The sequence below is a fragment of the Podarcis tiliguerta genome (genome assembly GCF_965153285.1).
Source record: "Podarcis tiliguerta genome assembly, chromosome: 16".
NCBI classification, from domain to species: Eukaryota; Metazoa; Chordata; class Lepidosauria; order Squamata; family Lacertidae; genus Podarcis; species Podarcis tiliguerta.
Genome location: NC_139549.1, coordinates 27191003 through 27206298, shown reverse-complemented (window position 1 = coordinate 27206298; position 15296 = coordinate 27191003). Strand labels below are relative to the sequence as shown.

The window sequence follows — 15296 nt, the reverse complement described above, 5'->3', positions numbered from 1 at the left end:
GAGTGAGTGGAGGAGCCTCACAGCTCTGGGTGTGTTCTTCAGCTGGGCAGGCCTGCTCTGCAGAAAACCAAGTGGTGAAGGCGTCTTTCCCCACACAACATACAAAAAAGCATTAGAAACAGCTTCATGAAGAGAGTGCCAGGGAGGCTAAGGCAGCTGAGGCCTGGTGGAGGTTGAGGGTGCCTCCGAGCATAATCCCCTCCTCTGATGGGAAGGGAGTTGCCAGAGGCAGCTCAACCTAGCAAGCCACACAGCAAGGCAAATCATCTCATCCCTTGTGCCCAAGCCTGCCTCCTTCTTTTGGCAGCTCCTTGTCTGGCCAGGATGTTTACTGTAAATCTTGTACTAGCTGGCTGGGGAAAGTGAAATTAGCAGCAGGATTATGGGGTGTGTGTGTGTGTGTGTTGGACTGGCTAGATGCAGAGGATGGTGGGAGGCACCAGTCAAGGAACTCCCAGGGGAAGAAAACTCAGAACCAGGGGAGAGGTGATGACTATGAGCGGTCACAGGGAGAAGAGGGAGCAGACTGGGAGGAGGTGGTGTGGGAAGCTGAAAAGGCAACAGGGTTTAGTGAGCAGGAAGAGGCTGTGGCAGAGAGGACTCCAGAAACGGAATCAGAAGCGGAGGCTGAAGAGGAGAGGAGAGGGAACATGAAGGCCGCTGAAGAATCCAGGAAGTCTCCCCCTCCTGCTGTAACCATCTCCCCTCCCCACTAGTCTCCGAGAACACATGCATAAATAAAAAGGAAAGAACAGAACGTGCTTGTGTGCAGACACAGCCTGAGACTGCATGGGAAAGACCCTGGAGAGGAGGAGTCCTAGTGGATATTGGGAAGGCAGGGAGCTTCAGTCCTCAAAACTGCTTCATTGGGGCAAGACCTAGAGAGTGTTGCTGAGACTACTAGGTCTGATTCCTCACCTGGTCACTTTGTGGTGTGGCTGATGGCATCACCATCATCACAGATACTGAACGGGCACCACCTAGCCCCAAACAGCCGCCTCCTGTACAGCAAACACATGGGCACACAAAAACAAACCAACTCTCTTTCAGAAAACTGTCTTTCAGTTGCCTAAGATCAGCTCGGAGGTATTTTTAGCTGGATGTGTGTTTATTTACATCACAAGCGACAGATTTGGGCCTGGTCAGCTGCTGTGACCATATGAGCTCTCCTGCATGGCGAGACAGGGGGGGAAGAGATGGGAGGCAGGGCACTGCCCAAGTTTCAATGGCCCACCATTTATCTGCTGGGATTCTCGCAAAGGATGCTGGGCTAGGGCCCGATCCCCAAGCAAGACACCAGCTCCTTCTCCAGCCCACCAGAGGAAGTGGTTAAGATCTCAAAGGCAGCCTGGCAAGCCACACTGAGGAAGTTTGTAAAGTCCCATGGCAGAGGCTATGAATCTGTTGTTGTTGTTGTTGTCAATTAAATTTGTATACCACCCTCTATCCACAGGCCTCAGTTGTTCCCAGGCACAGCCATGAGAAACCAGAACAAGAGAATGCGTTCAAGGGGAGATGGTTTTAATGGAAATTTCAAAACTTAGACGTCACCATTTGTTTTAGTTTTATTTTTTTAAAAAACAGTTTTACGCTGCTTGAAAACAGAAACAAAAGCTTATTAAAATGGGGGGGGGCACAGAGCATGATCTATGACAATAACAAAGGGCAAACATTCAGTGTACACTAGAAGATGGACGGTTTCAGAAGGATGGGTGACGCACCAGACTGAACAGCCCTCCTTGTGTCATCACAATCTCTGCCTCCTCCTCCTACCTGCCGAAGGTCCTCCTTCACATTTCTTCAAAGGGTGACCATTTTGGTTGAGATGAGAGGCCCGTTCTGACTCTATGTACAAAACCCCAAGACAAGCCCAGCCGTCCCTCAATGCAAAGCTGCCATCTTGTCATGTCAGAGCTTTGCCGCTATAACAACAACTGCTCAACTGATGCACAACAGTCCGTGGTGCCATCGCCTTCACCGAGAAGAACAGCAGTCGCCTGTGAAACAGGTTTGCCTGGCAGATTTCAGCTAGGTGCCAGACCACAAGCGGGGTGGGGGTGGGGTGGAGTGGAGTGGAGTGGAGACGAGTTTTCCATCTGGGAGCTGTTTGGAAAGGTTGCCAAGATGTTTCTGGCTAGCAGACACACTCTGGGGAGAAATCTGGCATTGGGCCTTAAAAGCAGTAACCCTCTGGGTTGCTTCTCATCTGGGCACTGAGTTCAAATCTATACGGTTCTAGGGCTGAGTCCCAGGGACTCTCTCAGTGCGTAGATCTGTGCTGGGCCAGCTTTGTGGGTGACCCGTGCAGGCTCTCCTTGCCAGCTGCAGGCAGGTGGTCCCTTGGGAAGCTACCTCTTTGCTGAGCAAGTTGACCCCCCTAATCATCTCAAAGGCACCCGTGCCCTGGGAGCAAACTGGAGCACAGGCACCTACTAATTTCCATCATGCCAGACCCTACCTAGGAGACGGCCTGGTGGAAGAGGCTAAGGAGGCAACTGCCCTGCCCTGTCCCCAAGAAGACTTATGGCAGCCAGAGGAAAATCAAAATCGCATCATAAAGCTTCCTATTCAAGATTTTACACAAATGGATGTGTCTCTAATGCCTCCAAACCATGCGCTCTTGCACACTCTCTCTCTCTCGCCAGCTCCAGGAACGAGCCTGGTATCACCCTAGCTGGGTGCCCAGCAAAAAACTTCCCATTCTGCTCCTCACAGAATCATAGAATTGTAGTGTTGGAAGGCACCCCAGGGGTCATCTAGTCCAACCCCCTGCAATGCAGGAATCACGGCTTCTTGGCACTATGAAGCACCTTTCCATTGACCCCTTCATTTTCTCCTGGTACAACTGGGCTGTGGCCATAGGCAGCCACAGATGCCCCAAGCAACATCGGATGTTGCCGCGGGCCCTCCCCCAGCAGTCTTCTAAAGGCAACAAGAAGTGTGTCTCTGTGTCCCGCCCATCTTCACCTTTGACCTTTGGCTGGGAAAAAGCCCCCTGGCCATTTCCTGCCTTCTCCCCAGGCCGCTTCAGGTCTTTCTGTCAGTTGTGTCAGGGACCCCTCCCCTTCTATCACCAGGACCCAAACCTTTGCCCTCCCCTTCTCTCCTTCTTGCTGCGAGGAAAGCAGACCACTGGGGGGAGGGAAGATTTCATTCCAGCCGCGTTGCATCCTGAGGGGGCCTCAGGACCCATCAGAGGCTTCTACGGCCGAAGTCTCCAGGTCAGCGGCATAGGAGTCCCGAATCGCCAGCAGCTCTTGGCTCAGCAGGTCCATGTCTCTGCAGGCTTGGGAGAGATCCCCGTTTTTGCAGGGGTGGGCTGTGTGGCCATTTGCCTCCCCAGCCAAAGCCTTCTTGCTCTGGTGCAGTTCCAAGCCCACTTTGGTTTTCCCCCAATCCCCGTCCCTGTGGATGCCATCCAAGTCCCCTCCGGGGTAGAAGTTCAGAGCGTACTTGGTGATCTGCATGCCGGCACTCTCGCCGTCTTCCTCCGCGTGAGCAGAGGACCTCCGGCTGGCCGTGGTCCCCTTGAAGCGTTGCTTTCTGCCCAGGATGTGCTGCCCGATGATCTTGCGGAAAGTCAGCCTGAACTCCCGGATCCTGTAGGCGTAGATCAGAGGGTTCACCACGGAGTTGGCATGGGAGAGGATGATGGCGAGGTACATCAGCCAGAGCGGAGGGCGTCCGCAGCCCCGTCGGAAGAGGATGTAGCAGTTGACGGTGTGCATGGGCAGCCAGCAGAAGGCAAACAGCCCGACGATGATGGCCAGCGACTTGGCCGCGTGGACTTCCTTCTGCAAGATGGAGCGGGAACGTTCCCCGGGCGTCGCCTTGTTCTCCATCTGCTTGAGCTGCCGCCGGGCGGCCATGAAGATCTTCAGGTAGATGCCGAACATCAGGAGCAGCGGGGTGAGGACGCAGGCGAAAAAGTTGTAGTAGACCATATATTCCATGGTGACCACAGACTCAAAGAGGCAGGCCAACATGTCGCTGCTGCAGTTGCCGGAAGGGGTCGTAGTGGAGGGGGAGGACAAGAAGGAGGAAGAGGACTCGTTGGTGCACACCCCAGCAGAGGAGGAGGAGGAGGAGGAGGAAGAGGAAGAGGAACCCTGGTTGCCCAAGGCAGGCTTGTGCCATCCCAGCATGGGAGTCAGGCCAATGATGAAGGACAAGACCCAGCAGATGCCAATGATGCTTTTCGCCCGAGAGCCCGTCACCAAAGCGTTGTACCTGGAAGGAGAAGAGCCAAGGAAAGTCAACAGTAGGATCTGGAGATGTTGCGACTTGCAAAAAAGGCTATGACCCACGTAACATTGGTCCGAAAAGATCGACATTGGTTCTCAGTACATTTCCAAGGACAACTCAAATGCTTGGTGTTGACCTTTAAAGCCCTAAACAGCCTCAGTCCTGTTTACCTGAAGGAGCATCTCCACCCCCATTATTCAGCCCAGACACGGAGGTCTATCTCTGACGGCTTTCTGGTGGTTCCCTCACTGTGAGAAGTGAGGTTACAGCAGATCCTCCAAGTGTCTCTATTTTCCAGGGACATCTCTGATTTAGAGAAGCCGCCCCGGTTTCTGATTTGATCCTGGAATGTCCCACTTTCCCTTATTTTCATTGGAGAAATGTTGGAGGGTATGGAGTTATCCGACCCCAGAGCCATCTGAAGGCAATCCTGTATAAGGAAGTGGGTTGTTTTTTTAATGTTGAATGATTATGTTTTTATAAATGTTGGAAGCAGCCCAGAGTGGCAACCCAGTAAGATGTGTGGGGTATAAACAGTAAAATTGTCATTATGGAATGGGACGGCCCTATTTCCATCAGAGAAATGTTGGAGGGTATGTTATAGGGAACCAGGCAGGAAACCTTCTGGGTAGTTGCATCCACCCTGTGGAACCTCCTCCTGTCAAATGTCAAAGAGTTAAAAAACTATGTGACTTTTTGTAAACATCTGAAGGCAGCCCGGTTTTGGGAAGCTTTTAATGTTTGATGTGCTTTTTTCTCTCTGTGTGTATTTTTGTTGGAAGCTGCCAAGAGTTACTGGGGCAACCCAGTCAGATGATTGGGGTATAAGAAATAATAATAATAATTAAAAGCTTCCCAAAACTGCTTTCAGACGTTGACAAAAAGCCACATAGTTGTTTTTTTTAACTCTTTGACATCAGGTGAGCACAAGTGGGGTAAAGGGACCACATCCCATTGGCACTTTATGCTTTTTCTGGTGGTGGGGAATGTAGAGCTGAAAACCAATCATTTGACTTTGTCCTCTGCAACTTCCGATTCAGATCCAGCCAAGAGCTGCCAGCACTTAATCCATCCATTAAGGAACAATGTTTATTTAATTAATAGCATTAGTTATATAACTTGGTAAGAGGAGGAGAAAGAGAGCACCCGGAGAGGAGGGACACAATCCAAGCTAATATTTGCCAATATTTATCAGGACCGACCTGCCTCTTAGTTTAAACACAGGTGATGGCATCAAAGCCCCTCAGTTTACCGAGGGCATCCAAAGTCCACTCAACCCAACCCTCCTCTTCCTCCTCCTCCTCCTCATCTGAAACATCCCTAAAGGAAGGAAAATATCTTGTAAGGAAAGTCTAAATTCCTCCACCTACTTTCCTCCAGATGCTTTGGGCTTGCCTGGCTATTTTGGACTACAAATCCCATCAGCCCCTGCAACATACAGCTAGGCTTCATGGGGTGCCTGGGCTCTTTGTTTTGGCCCACTCTGATATGCAAACAGCACCCCCTCCTTGGCTGATTCCTCCAGAGCAAGGAGTTTGCTGTCCCAGCTCTGCTTATCAACTGACCACCTGGTGACCAGGTATGGGCGATTTGCATCCACCAATAGAGTGCTAGGCTCAGCCCATCCCACAACTGTGTTTAATTTGTTTTGGTTTTGCTGCCACCCCCAAAATCAATGGGGCTGTGCGGGGTGGGAGGGACTTCTTGGCTGTGGGGCAAGGAATCAGACCAGGCCCCTGAATAGGGTGTTAGTCCCGCCTGCTACAGACAGCTCCCTTCAACTCAGCAGTTGGACTACTTATGAACATTCCGTGACATCGCCGCAGCCCAGCCTATGACCCCAAGGAAGGATGCTTGTGTGAGAGAGGGGGCGGGAGCCTTTTGAATTGATTTGCCTAGAGCCACACAAGCCAGTGCAGAAGCCACAGTGGGGAGGCTCTGAAGCAAAATCTGCAGTGTGCCAAAAAACAACAGGTCACATTTGAGGGGAGCTGCAAAGACTTCCCTGCCCCGGGACCGCCATTGCTGTAGTTGTTATTTATAAATGTACGAGTCACTGTTTCGGCCCCAAAGCACGGGCTTGCAAAAGGGCAATTTGGCTATATTTCCCAAGGAGGCTCTCCAGCAGCCACCAGGGCTTCAACCAAGATGCACTCCACCCTTTGCCTACGGAAGGGAGGAGACAGAGGATGTCTCCGTGATGTTACAGGCCTGGTCTGCATCTCCTTCCCTGCCCCATCTGCAGGCCAAATTCCTTTCACAAACAGCCAATAAAGCATCAGTCATCATCCTCATCCCTCTTCCTGGATTTCCTTCTTTCTCTCTGCACTGATGACTTCTCTCCCAGGGCAAGTTAACATTAGCATTCTGAAGGCTCAAAATAACAGGCTGTGGTTGTGAATTGGCACATAATACCTAGTGTGGCCCCACCTGCAATTTGGAACTCCCTGCCTATTGAGATCAGTAAGGGGCCTTTCTGCTTCCGTGCGCTGCTCTGGTTTTGCCAGAAGCGGCTTAGTATGCTGGCCACATGACCCAGAAGCTGTCTGTGGACAAATACCGGCTCCCTCGGCCTATAGAGCGAGATGAGTGAATAAGATGGACTATAATTGGAAATTGTTTTGGTTTAATAATGATATTGGAAAGCTGTTACTTTTAACTACGAGGAAACTCAGAAGGGAGGGACTAGAGGAAGTCAACCAAGATGTTTAAAAGGTTGGATTTGTAAAGAATTAAGTTTGTTATTGTTTATCTGTTTATTGTTCCTTTTTTCTTCTTTTGTTTATTGATGTATTTTTCTTTTTCTTTCTTTCTCTGTTTTTGTGTGTCATTCTGCTTTGTGGTTTTTGTTATAATTGTGGAAAATCTAATAATTTAAAATATATATAGAGAGAGAGAGAGAGTGAGATGAGCGCCACAACCCCAAAGTCGTCCACGACTGGACCTAACGGTCAGGGGTACCTTTACCTTTAAGGTGCCTTCACTGTACTCTTGCTGGCTCCTGCTAAAAACATCCCTGTTCAGACAAACCTAAGCAGATGCTCATAAAGCTGAGGCTATTTTCATCTGTTTTAGCATTTCCACTTTTGTGCGTTTTAAAGCGGGGTTGTGATTCCGTCTTGATTTCACTGTTCTATCTTTTGTAAACCGCTTTGAGGTTTCCCCCGCAATCAAATGGTGTATAAATTTTAGGGGGTGGAGATTTCACCTCCCTACACGACGACCCTGCAAAGAGGGCTGCTTTTCTCCCACCTGCAAAGGCAGGGCAGGGGTGTGTGAACAAGGTGAATGAATCAATGCACACATATGTGTGTAATGGGAACGTCCACTTTCTGAGCACAGAGCCCCCATCCTCACCCCCAATTCCTCTCTCACTCCTGTTGCATTTGTTGGGGTTTTATAGGAGCTATAAACAAAACTGCAGGTTGAAACGTAGCAGATCAGTTTCTCCTCTGCCTAGTCAGTTGCAGAGAGGATCATGGGCACAGCCAAGGGAGGGCAGCTGCCCCCACTAAATCAAGGAAATAAATAAAGATAATTAACTAAAAGTAGAAATAATCAGAATATTTGAAATTGAAATGTTTGCTGAGATACCACAATCTCCCTACCTAGCGAGCATTTCCCTAGAAAAGGTCTGTGCTTGCATTTGTTGTACCTACGCAATGTAGCATATCATTTCATCCTTCGTGGAAATGTGCGAGACATTATTTTACAGAACATCAGAATTTAGGATACTACAGCAGTGGGTCTAACTGGTCATCTCTCTTGCTTAGCCTTGCACTACATCTACTGTAGATCATATCTTGCGGAGAATGAAGACCTGGCTAAAGTCGACAATGACAGGGCAGTGTATAAACAGAATAATAATAGTAATAGTAGTAATACTAGTAATACTAGTAATAATAATAATAATAATAATAATAATAATAATAATAATAATAATTTATACCCCACCCATCTGGCTGGGCTTCCCCAGCCACTCTGGGCGGCTTCCAACAAAATATTAAAATACAGTAATGCATCAAATATTAAAAGCTTCCCTAAACAGGGCTGCCTTGGGGAAAAGAAAAGGAGGAACTTGAGAAGGAAGTGCTGAAAAGGTTTCCAGCAAATCCAGGAAAACTTGTTTTGAGTTTAGATTTAAAAAAAAAAAAATAATATGGAAAAATGTGTGCTCTTTGTAATTTCGCAAAGCATACTCGTTAATCGCACAAAAGGTGCTCCCTGGTGTTTGTGTGTTGTTGTTTTTTTTAAAAAAAAAACTTGCTAGCTTTCAAACGGCTGAAGATTTTGACAGATTTTTCTGAGCACTTGGGGTCTAAAGAAAGTAATTTCAAACAACTGTTGTTGAGACATTTCATTCCAAATCTGCTAGACAGAGCTGGACAGAGGATGGTGACAGGTGAGTATCGCCGCCCCCCAATAGCATAGATCCTGGCTACACCCATTGAGAGGATGGAACCTGTGGCAGCCGATTTCCTGAACCTGCAGCTGAAGAAGTTTCTCCCGCCCAGGTGGTTTGGATGAGAAGTGAGAGTCAACCCAGCTGAGAGACAGACAGACGGCAAAGGGCTAGACCTTCCCTTTCCCCTCCCTGGCCCTTAGGAACTGTATATGCCTTTCCAGCCACTGCTGCTGCTCTTCAAACTCAGAGGGCAGGAAACTCCACTTGAGCTTTTCACTGTAAATTTAAAAAATCACAATGGGGGAGAGGAAGAGATTGAGCCCGAGGCACTCAGAGACTTGGACAGAAGACCCAGCGCGGGCTAAGTCTCTGTGAAGTGGACTTCTGAGGCTGCCCAGCTGTTATCCCACGCTGGAGGGGGCTGCTTCGTGCCATTACAAACAGCCCCCCTGACTGACTGCCGCTGCTCTCAGGGGACTCATGCTCAGAGCAAGTGAAGAGGGTTGGGAAAAGCCGAAATTATGAAACACGGACTTTTCTCTCAAACAGACAGGGTGGCGGGGAGCAAAAACTCCAGCTGGGATTTCGGCCGTGCAGATCCCAGCATCACCCGCTGGCTTTTTAAAACGGATGAAAAGTTGGTGACGGACTTCAGACTCCTCCAGCAGCAAATTTATTCTGCTTCTGCTAGTTCTGGAGAAGGGAAATAAGCTCTGCACTCAGTGGCGTAGCGTGGGGGGTGCAGGGGGGGCCGGCCACACCGGGCGCAACATCTGGGGGTTAGGGTTAGGGGGCGCAAATCCACGGGTTAGGGGGCGCAAATTACTTGCCTTGCCCCGGGTGCTGACAACCCACGCTATGCCACTGTCTGCACTGAAGCTGTGCTCCTTGAGCCCTGTCTGTCGTCACCGGTGCTTTTTTTCCAAAGAAAAGACATGGTGCTGGTACTCACCCTAGGAGCCAATTCCTAGGGGCCAAGCGTTCTTTCCCACCCCAATAAAATTGTTAAGGGAGCTGCCCCCACCCCAATTGATGGGCATTGCCATTCAAATGGTGTGCATGTGCCGCATCATGTGATCTAATATGAAGGGTGGGGCCTACCTGCCCCCCATATTTTATTGAAGTTAGCACCACCGGTATTCATGATGAAGTTCTTACAGCAAGTGCCACACTTTTAACATTTGGGGGTGTGGAAAGGTGCCAGTAATGTGTACCATTGGGTACCCCTAGAATCACAAGGGGCGCGGGTGGCGCTGTGGTCTAAACCACTGAGCCTCTTGGGCTTGCCAATCAGAAGGTCGGCGGTTCGAATCCGCGTGATGGAGTGAGCTCCCATTTCTCTGTCCTAGCTCCTGCCAACCTAGCAGTTTGAAAGCACGCCAGTGCAAGCAGATAAACAGGTACCACTGCGGCGGGAAGGTAAACGGCACTTCCATGCGCTCTGGTTTCCGTCACAGTGTCCCGTTGCGCCAGAAGCGGTTTAGTCGTGCTGGCCACATGACCCGGAAAGCTGTTTGTGGACAAACGCCAGCTCCCTCGGCCTGAAAGCGGGATGAGCCCCACAACCCCACAGTCGCCTTTGACTGGACTGGACTGTCCAGGGGTCCTTTACCTTTACCTTTTACCCCTAGAAAAAAAAGCACAGCTTGTCGTCATTGTCATCAACTGCACATTTACCTGAGGGGCATCCGGATGGCGATAATCCGGTCGATCGCGATGGCCAGGAGGCTGAAGATGGAGCTCTGGGTCAAGACCAGGACGAAGCAGGCGATGAAGAGGCAGCCATAGAAGTAGGCGCAGAAGCCGGTGCTGATGGTGATGGCAAAGGGGATGGCGAGGACGCCCACCGCGATGTCGGCCACCGCCAGAGACACCACAAAGTAGTTGGTGACGTTCTGCAGGTTGCTGTTCAGGCAGACGGCCCAGCAGACCAGGACGTTGCCCAAGATGGCCAGTACTGCGATGAGTAGCTCCAAGACAATGTAGACCACATCTGCCAGGAAGTCTTTATGCCCACGAATTAGCATGGTGAGAGCCGGGCAAGAGGGTGCCGGGGAATCCAGTGTCCATATCTGCAGGATCACAGCGAGCAGGCACAGATCTCAAGTCGCCCAGGTGCCAGGAAGTTGGGAAAGCTAGCCCAGGCCCCAAAAGACATGGGCAAAAGTCTCCAAGAGAGTCAATAGGATGGGCACTTTTTCTCTTTGTGGGGGCAGCTCAACAACGAAACATCTGTGTGAAAATTAAGTTTCCTGTCGAAAGGCTGTGGCTTTCGCAGTCGTTTCCTGCCAATGTAACGACACCTCGGGGGGGGGGGGGCACTTATCTCTTATTCTAGGTAGCTGGTGGGGTGTGTCCCCTCCCACATCGGAAAGGAGAGAGACTGCTGGAAAAGGGAGTAACGCATTGAGGTCATATTCTCTCTAGTGGAGACACAAATAATACAGAAAGTAAAACAGAACTTGAGAAGAGTCTGGATCAGGCCAAAGGGGACTCCTGTTCTCACAAGCAGGGTGTGGGCACAACAGCAGCGCTCGCCCCCCCCCCTGCAATTCCCAGCAGCTGGAGTTCTGGCCTCAACCAGAGCCAGGGCCTTTTCAACACTGGCTCCAGCCTGGTGGAACGCTGTGCCTCATGAGACCAGGGCCCTGCAGGATCTGATTTCTTTCCGCAGGGCCTGTAAGACAGAGTTGTTCCACCTGACCTTTGGCTTGGAATCAACTTGATCCCCTCCCCCTCTTTCCTTTCTCCTTTCTCCTTCTGTGATTGAACGCCTAGTTGGGGACTTCCCTGGCTTTTTTCTGGCCCATGTAGGACCAGTCTGGATAGTTGGCCTTGGTGAAGATTTGACATTTCCATCCCCCAAAAGTTTTTGATTTGAGTTTCTGCTGAAACGAGGCTGCATTTTAATGTTGTACTTTAATCTCGTTTTTAAGTTGTATTTTAATCAATTGTTTTTGTACCTGGTGTTAGCCGCCCTGAGCCTGGTCTTGGCTGGGGAGGGCAGGGTATAAATATTATTATTATTATTATCACCTTCAACACTGGAAGGAGGAAGCATAGGCATCATGGGGAATAGCCATCAACAGCCCTCCTCCTCCTCCTCCTCCATAAATTTGTCCAATCCTCTTTTAAAGTCATCTCTCCTCCTGTGGGAGGGAGTTCCATAGTTTCGTAAGATTAATATTCTACAGCTTTTTAAATGTGTCTGTGGAAAGGTTGTTTTGCTGGTTTGTTTCCCTTGTTTACTCGTTTTGATCCTGTATTTTATTCTCAGATCTTATGACGAAGGCTGGCATATAAATCTATTAAATAAAAATAAATGAAGAAACTACGCACTACGTGAAGAAATACTTCATCTATTCTGAGGGTTTATCCACACGTCTTCTTGTCCCGCTGCTTTCCCCGAGGGGAAAGGCTCTTTAGTGCTCAACTGGAGCAAACGGCAATTGGGTTCCCCGCAGATTGCTGTTTGCTCTGATTTAGAGAGAAAGAGCAGGTTTCCCCTGGGAAAAGAGCAAGGCAGCGGGGAAACCACTCAGCCACGAGCCAAGGCCTTGTGTACCACGAGGGCTGGAAACTTGCTTTTGTGATAAGCCAAGCGGAGCATCTCAGGAGCATGGAATTTTTGCCCAGAACAAGACTCTGTGGGTTTGCACAGAATTGCGCCAAATGCCACAACACTCTGCTGTCGTTCAGCTGTACCTATCAATGAGTCAAGCACATCTGTTTAGCTCTCATCACTTTGGAATTTATTGCAGAGTGACTCCCAAAAGAGATGGCGGGATAGTCCAGGTTTCCGCAGCCCCTCCAGAATCCCCTTTAAGAAGAAAACTCGGCGCATCTGATTTACCCTGCCAAGACCTGAGCTCAAACTAGTCTTGCCCTCCTCTCACCCCAGGGCCATACAACCCGACCTCACATCCTTCCAGACAACCTTTTCCTGTTCTTGCCAGCATTTTACCTCCGTTGCTCTTGTATTAATATTGTTCCCTTAATCTTGTTTGCCAATTACTGCTTTTATCAGCGCTTATTTGTTAATCTTGTTATCGATATGGCAACAGTGTTGGTGTGTTTAAACTTCTACAGTTTCTGAGCTGCCGTGGTTGGTTATAAGAATGTCGGCTGCTTTAAATGAAAAAAGCAAAGTTTTTAAGACACGTAAAATGGGATGACAAATATGTCTAACACAGTTCACTCCACCAGCACAACCACCTGCAGTGTATGGTGGGGGGGGGGTGAATTTTGACACAGGGGCCCACACACACACACCCATTCCTGTCTCTCTTTCATCCCTGTGATCTGGGTTATCAAGGGGCCTTTCCTTGCACTTCTAGGGCCTTGCTCAAGGATGGATCCAGGAATCTGGGGAGCTCCCTTCACCCTGGATCCTTTGCTCTTTGCCATCAACACTGCTCACCAACAAACAACCAGCTTATTGAGGATTTATACCTGATTTGTTTGCAGGGAGGTTAGACAACGCTGCGTCAAGCAAGCCCTATCCCACACTTTCTAGGGCAGTTCCCCCTTCACTTTACATATCATAAAAGTCTGATCTTTGGGGTGGGTGGGGCAGGAAGAGTGGGTTTGTTGCGCAAGAGCTCCAGCTCAACTATTAATTGCGCAACTTCAATTTTCTGATAAGTCACTGAATCCCACCCTAACACAGTGACAGTCCGGAAGCATCCAATACAGTGGTACCTCGGGTTACATACGCTTCAGGTTACATACGCTTCAGGTTACAGACTCCGCTAACTAACCCAGAAATCGTACCTTGGGTTAAGAACTTTGCTTCAGGATGAGAACAGAAATAGTGCTCCGGCGGCGCAGCAGCAGCAGGAGGCCCCATTAGCTAAAGTGGTGCTTCAGGTTAAGAACACTTTCAGGTTAAGAACGGACCTCCGGAACGAATTAAGTACTTAAACCGAGGTACCACTGTATTGTAGTGTTTTTGCATATTTTATAGTATTTTGGTAAGTTGCTTTTTGGAGGGTAAAAAGCGACAAATATATTTAAATCGTGATGGTGCCATCATCATCACCTCACCAAGTTAATGCTTATGCTGGCTTTGCCAATGGCAGACTCGTCTGGACTGTCTGAAAACAGAGAAATCGCCATGACCTGGTCATGATCTTTGGGAGCTCAACTCATTGGGAGGCTGTCCTTGCAGTTTAGGCCTGAAGTTTAATCCCTCTTGGAGACAGAAGATCTCCTGATCATTGTGCTCTTTGGCAACAGCAGAGAATGGCCACCACTGCAGAAGCTACATTGCTTCCTTATTCTGTTTACAGTGGTACCTCAAGTTACATACGCTTCAGTTTACAGACTCCGCTAACCCAGAAATAGTGCTTCAGGTTAAGAACTTTGCTTCAGGATGAGAACAGAAATCGTGCTCCGGCGGCGCGGCAGCAGCAGGAGGCCCCATTAGCTAAAGTGGTGCTTCAGGTTAAGAACAGTTTCAGGTTAAGAACGGACCTCCGGAACGAATTAAGTACTTAACCTGAGGTACCACTGTACGTATGGAAAATTGGGCAGAAGTTGCAAAAACAGCACGAGGCATATCAAGGGTTTGGGGCTCTTCAAACACTCCACTGGCTGGCCTCAGTTTTTAGGGTGACATAAAATACAGTGGTACCTCGGGTTAAGTACTTAATTCGTTCCAGAGGTCCGTTCTTAACCTGAAACTGTTCTTAACCTGAAGCACCACTTCACCGCCGCCACTGCGCGATTTCTGTTCTCATCCTGAAGCAAAGTTCTTAACGTGAGGTACTATTTCTGGGTTAGCGAAGTCTGTAACCTGAAGTGTATGTAACCTGAAGCGTATGTAACCTGAGGTACTACTGTATATCCAAGAGTATCTGTGAATATGGAGACGTGCTTAATTTGCATGAGGGACTCCTCTCCCTGCTCCACAAACCAAATGCTGCTTAACTAGAACAGATATTATCCCCTGCATACTGTTTTACTCTTAGATTTTCTTCCTTCCTTTTCACATTTGTCAATGTTGCAAGCCACCTCCAGCCCTGCGGAAAGGCGGGATATAAAAAGTTGTTTGAGTTCATAAATAAGCTCTGTTTAGGGCTGCATCCGACATCAGAAGAACCACTGAAATCAACAGACCCGGATGGCTCTACTCCGAGTAGGGCTAGCAAGGTCATACTACCCGCTGAGTCTTGCTATTTCAGCACAACATAAAAGTCAACGAGGAGCAAGCTCAGTTGTGGTGTTTATGCTCTGCTAAAACTCGTATCTACTTTTAATCTCATATCTACTGCAGAAAAACCAGTCGGGAAGATTCTAGTTCGTGGCAGACTCCATTTCCACAATATCCATTGTTATGTACTGGAAGTTCTCACCCTGGGCCAGCAGGGGGATACTGTAGATAGTTATGCAAATAAGGGATCGAAAGTGACGTTCAGTGATTGGATAGTTTTAGAAAATGGTTACAGTTACATTGTACTGGAGCTCTATATAAGCAGGCTGACTGAGCCCTTCAGTTCAGTTCTGTCCTGGCCTGTGAATAAACAAGAGCTGTTTGAAGAATCACTGTGTTGTCTGATATGTTCACCCACAACTTAACATCCATGAGCTGTGATTCCTGCATTGCAGGGGGCTGGACTGGATGACCCTAAGGGTACCTACCAAT

General features: G+C 48.9%; 1 protein-coding gene across 3 annotated transcripts in view; it reads right to left on the bottom strand.

Moving 5' to 3' along the window:
• Positions 1-1549: 1549 nt before the first annotated feature.
• The window catches only part of ADORA2A (adenosine A2a receptor), a 30064-nt gene continuing 16317 nt past the window's right edge, over positions 1550-15296 (bottom strand). Inside the window, exons 2-3 of one of the 3 annotated variants that reach the window (XM_083417821.1) lie at positions 10328-11073; positions 1550-4230 (exon numbers count right to left, since the gene is read on the bottom strand). In XM_083417821.1, coding sequence (XP_083273947.1) covers positions 3183-4230; positions 10328-10677 — 1398 coding nt within the window. In that variant the 5' untranslated portion in view covers positions 10678-11073 and the 3' untranslated portion in view covers positions 1550-3182. The remainder of the gene's footprint in view (positions 4231-10327; positions 11074-15296) is intronic. The other 2 variants (XM_083417822.1, XM_083417820.1) reach the window with 2 other exon arrangements.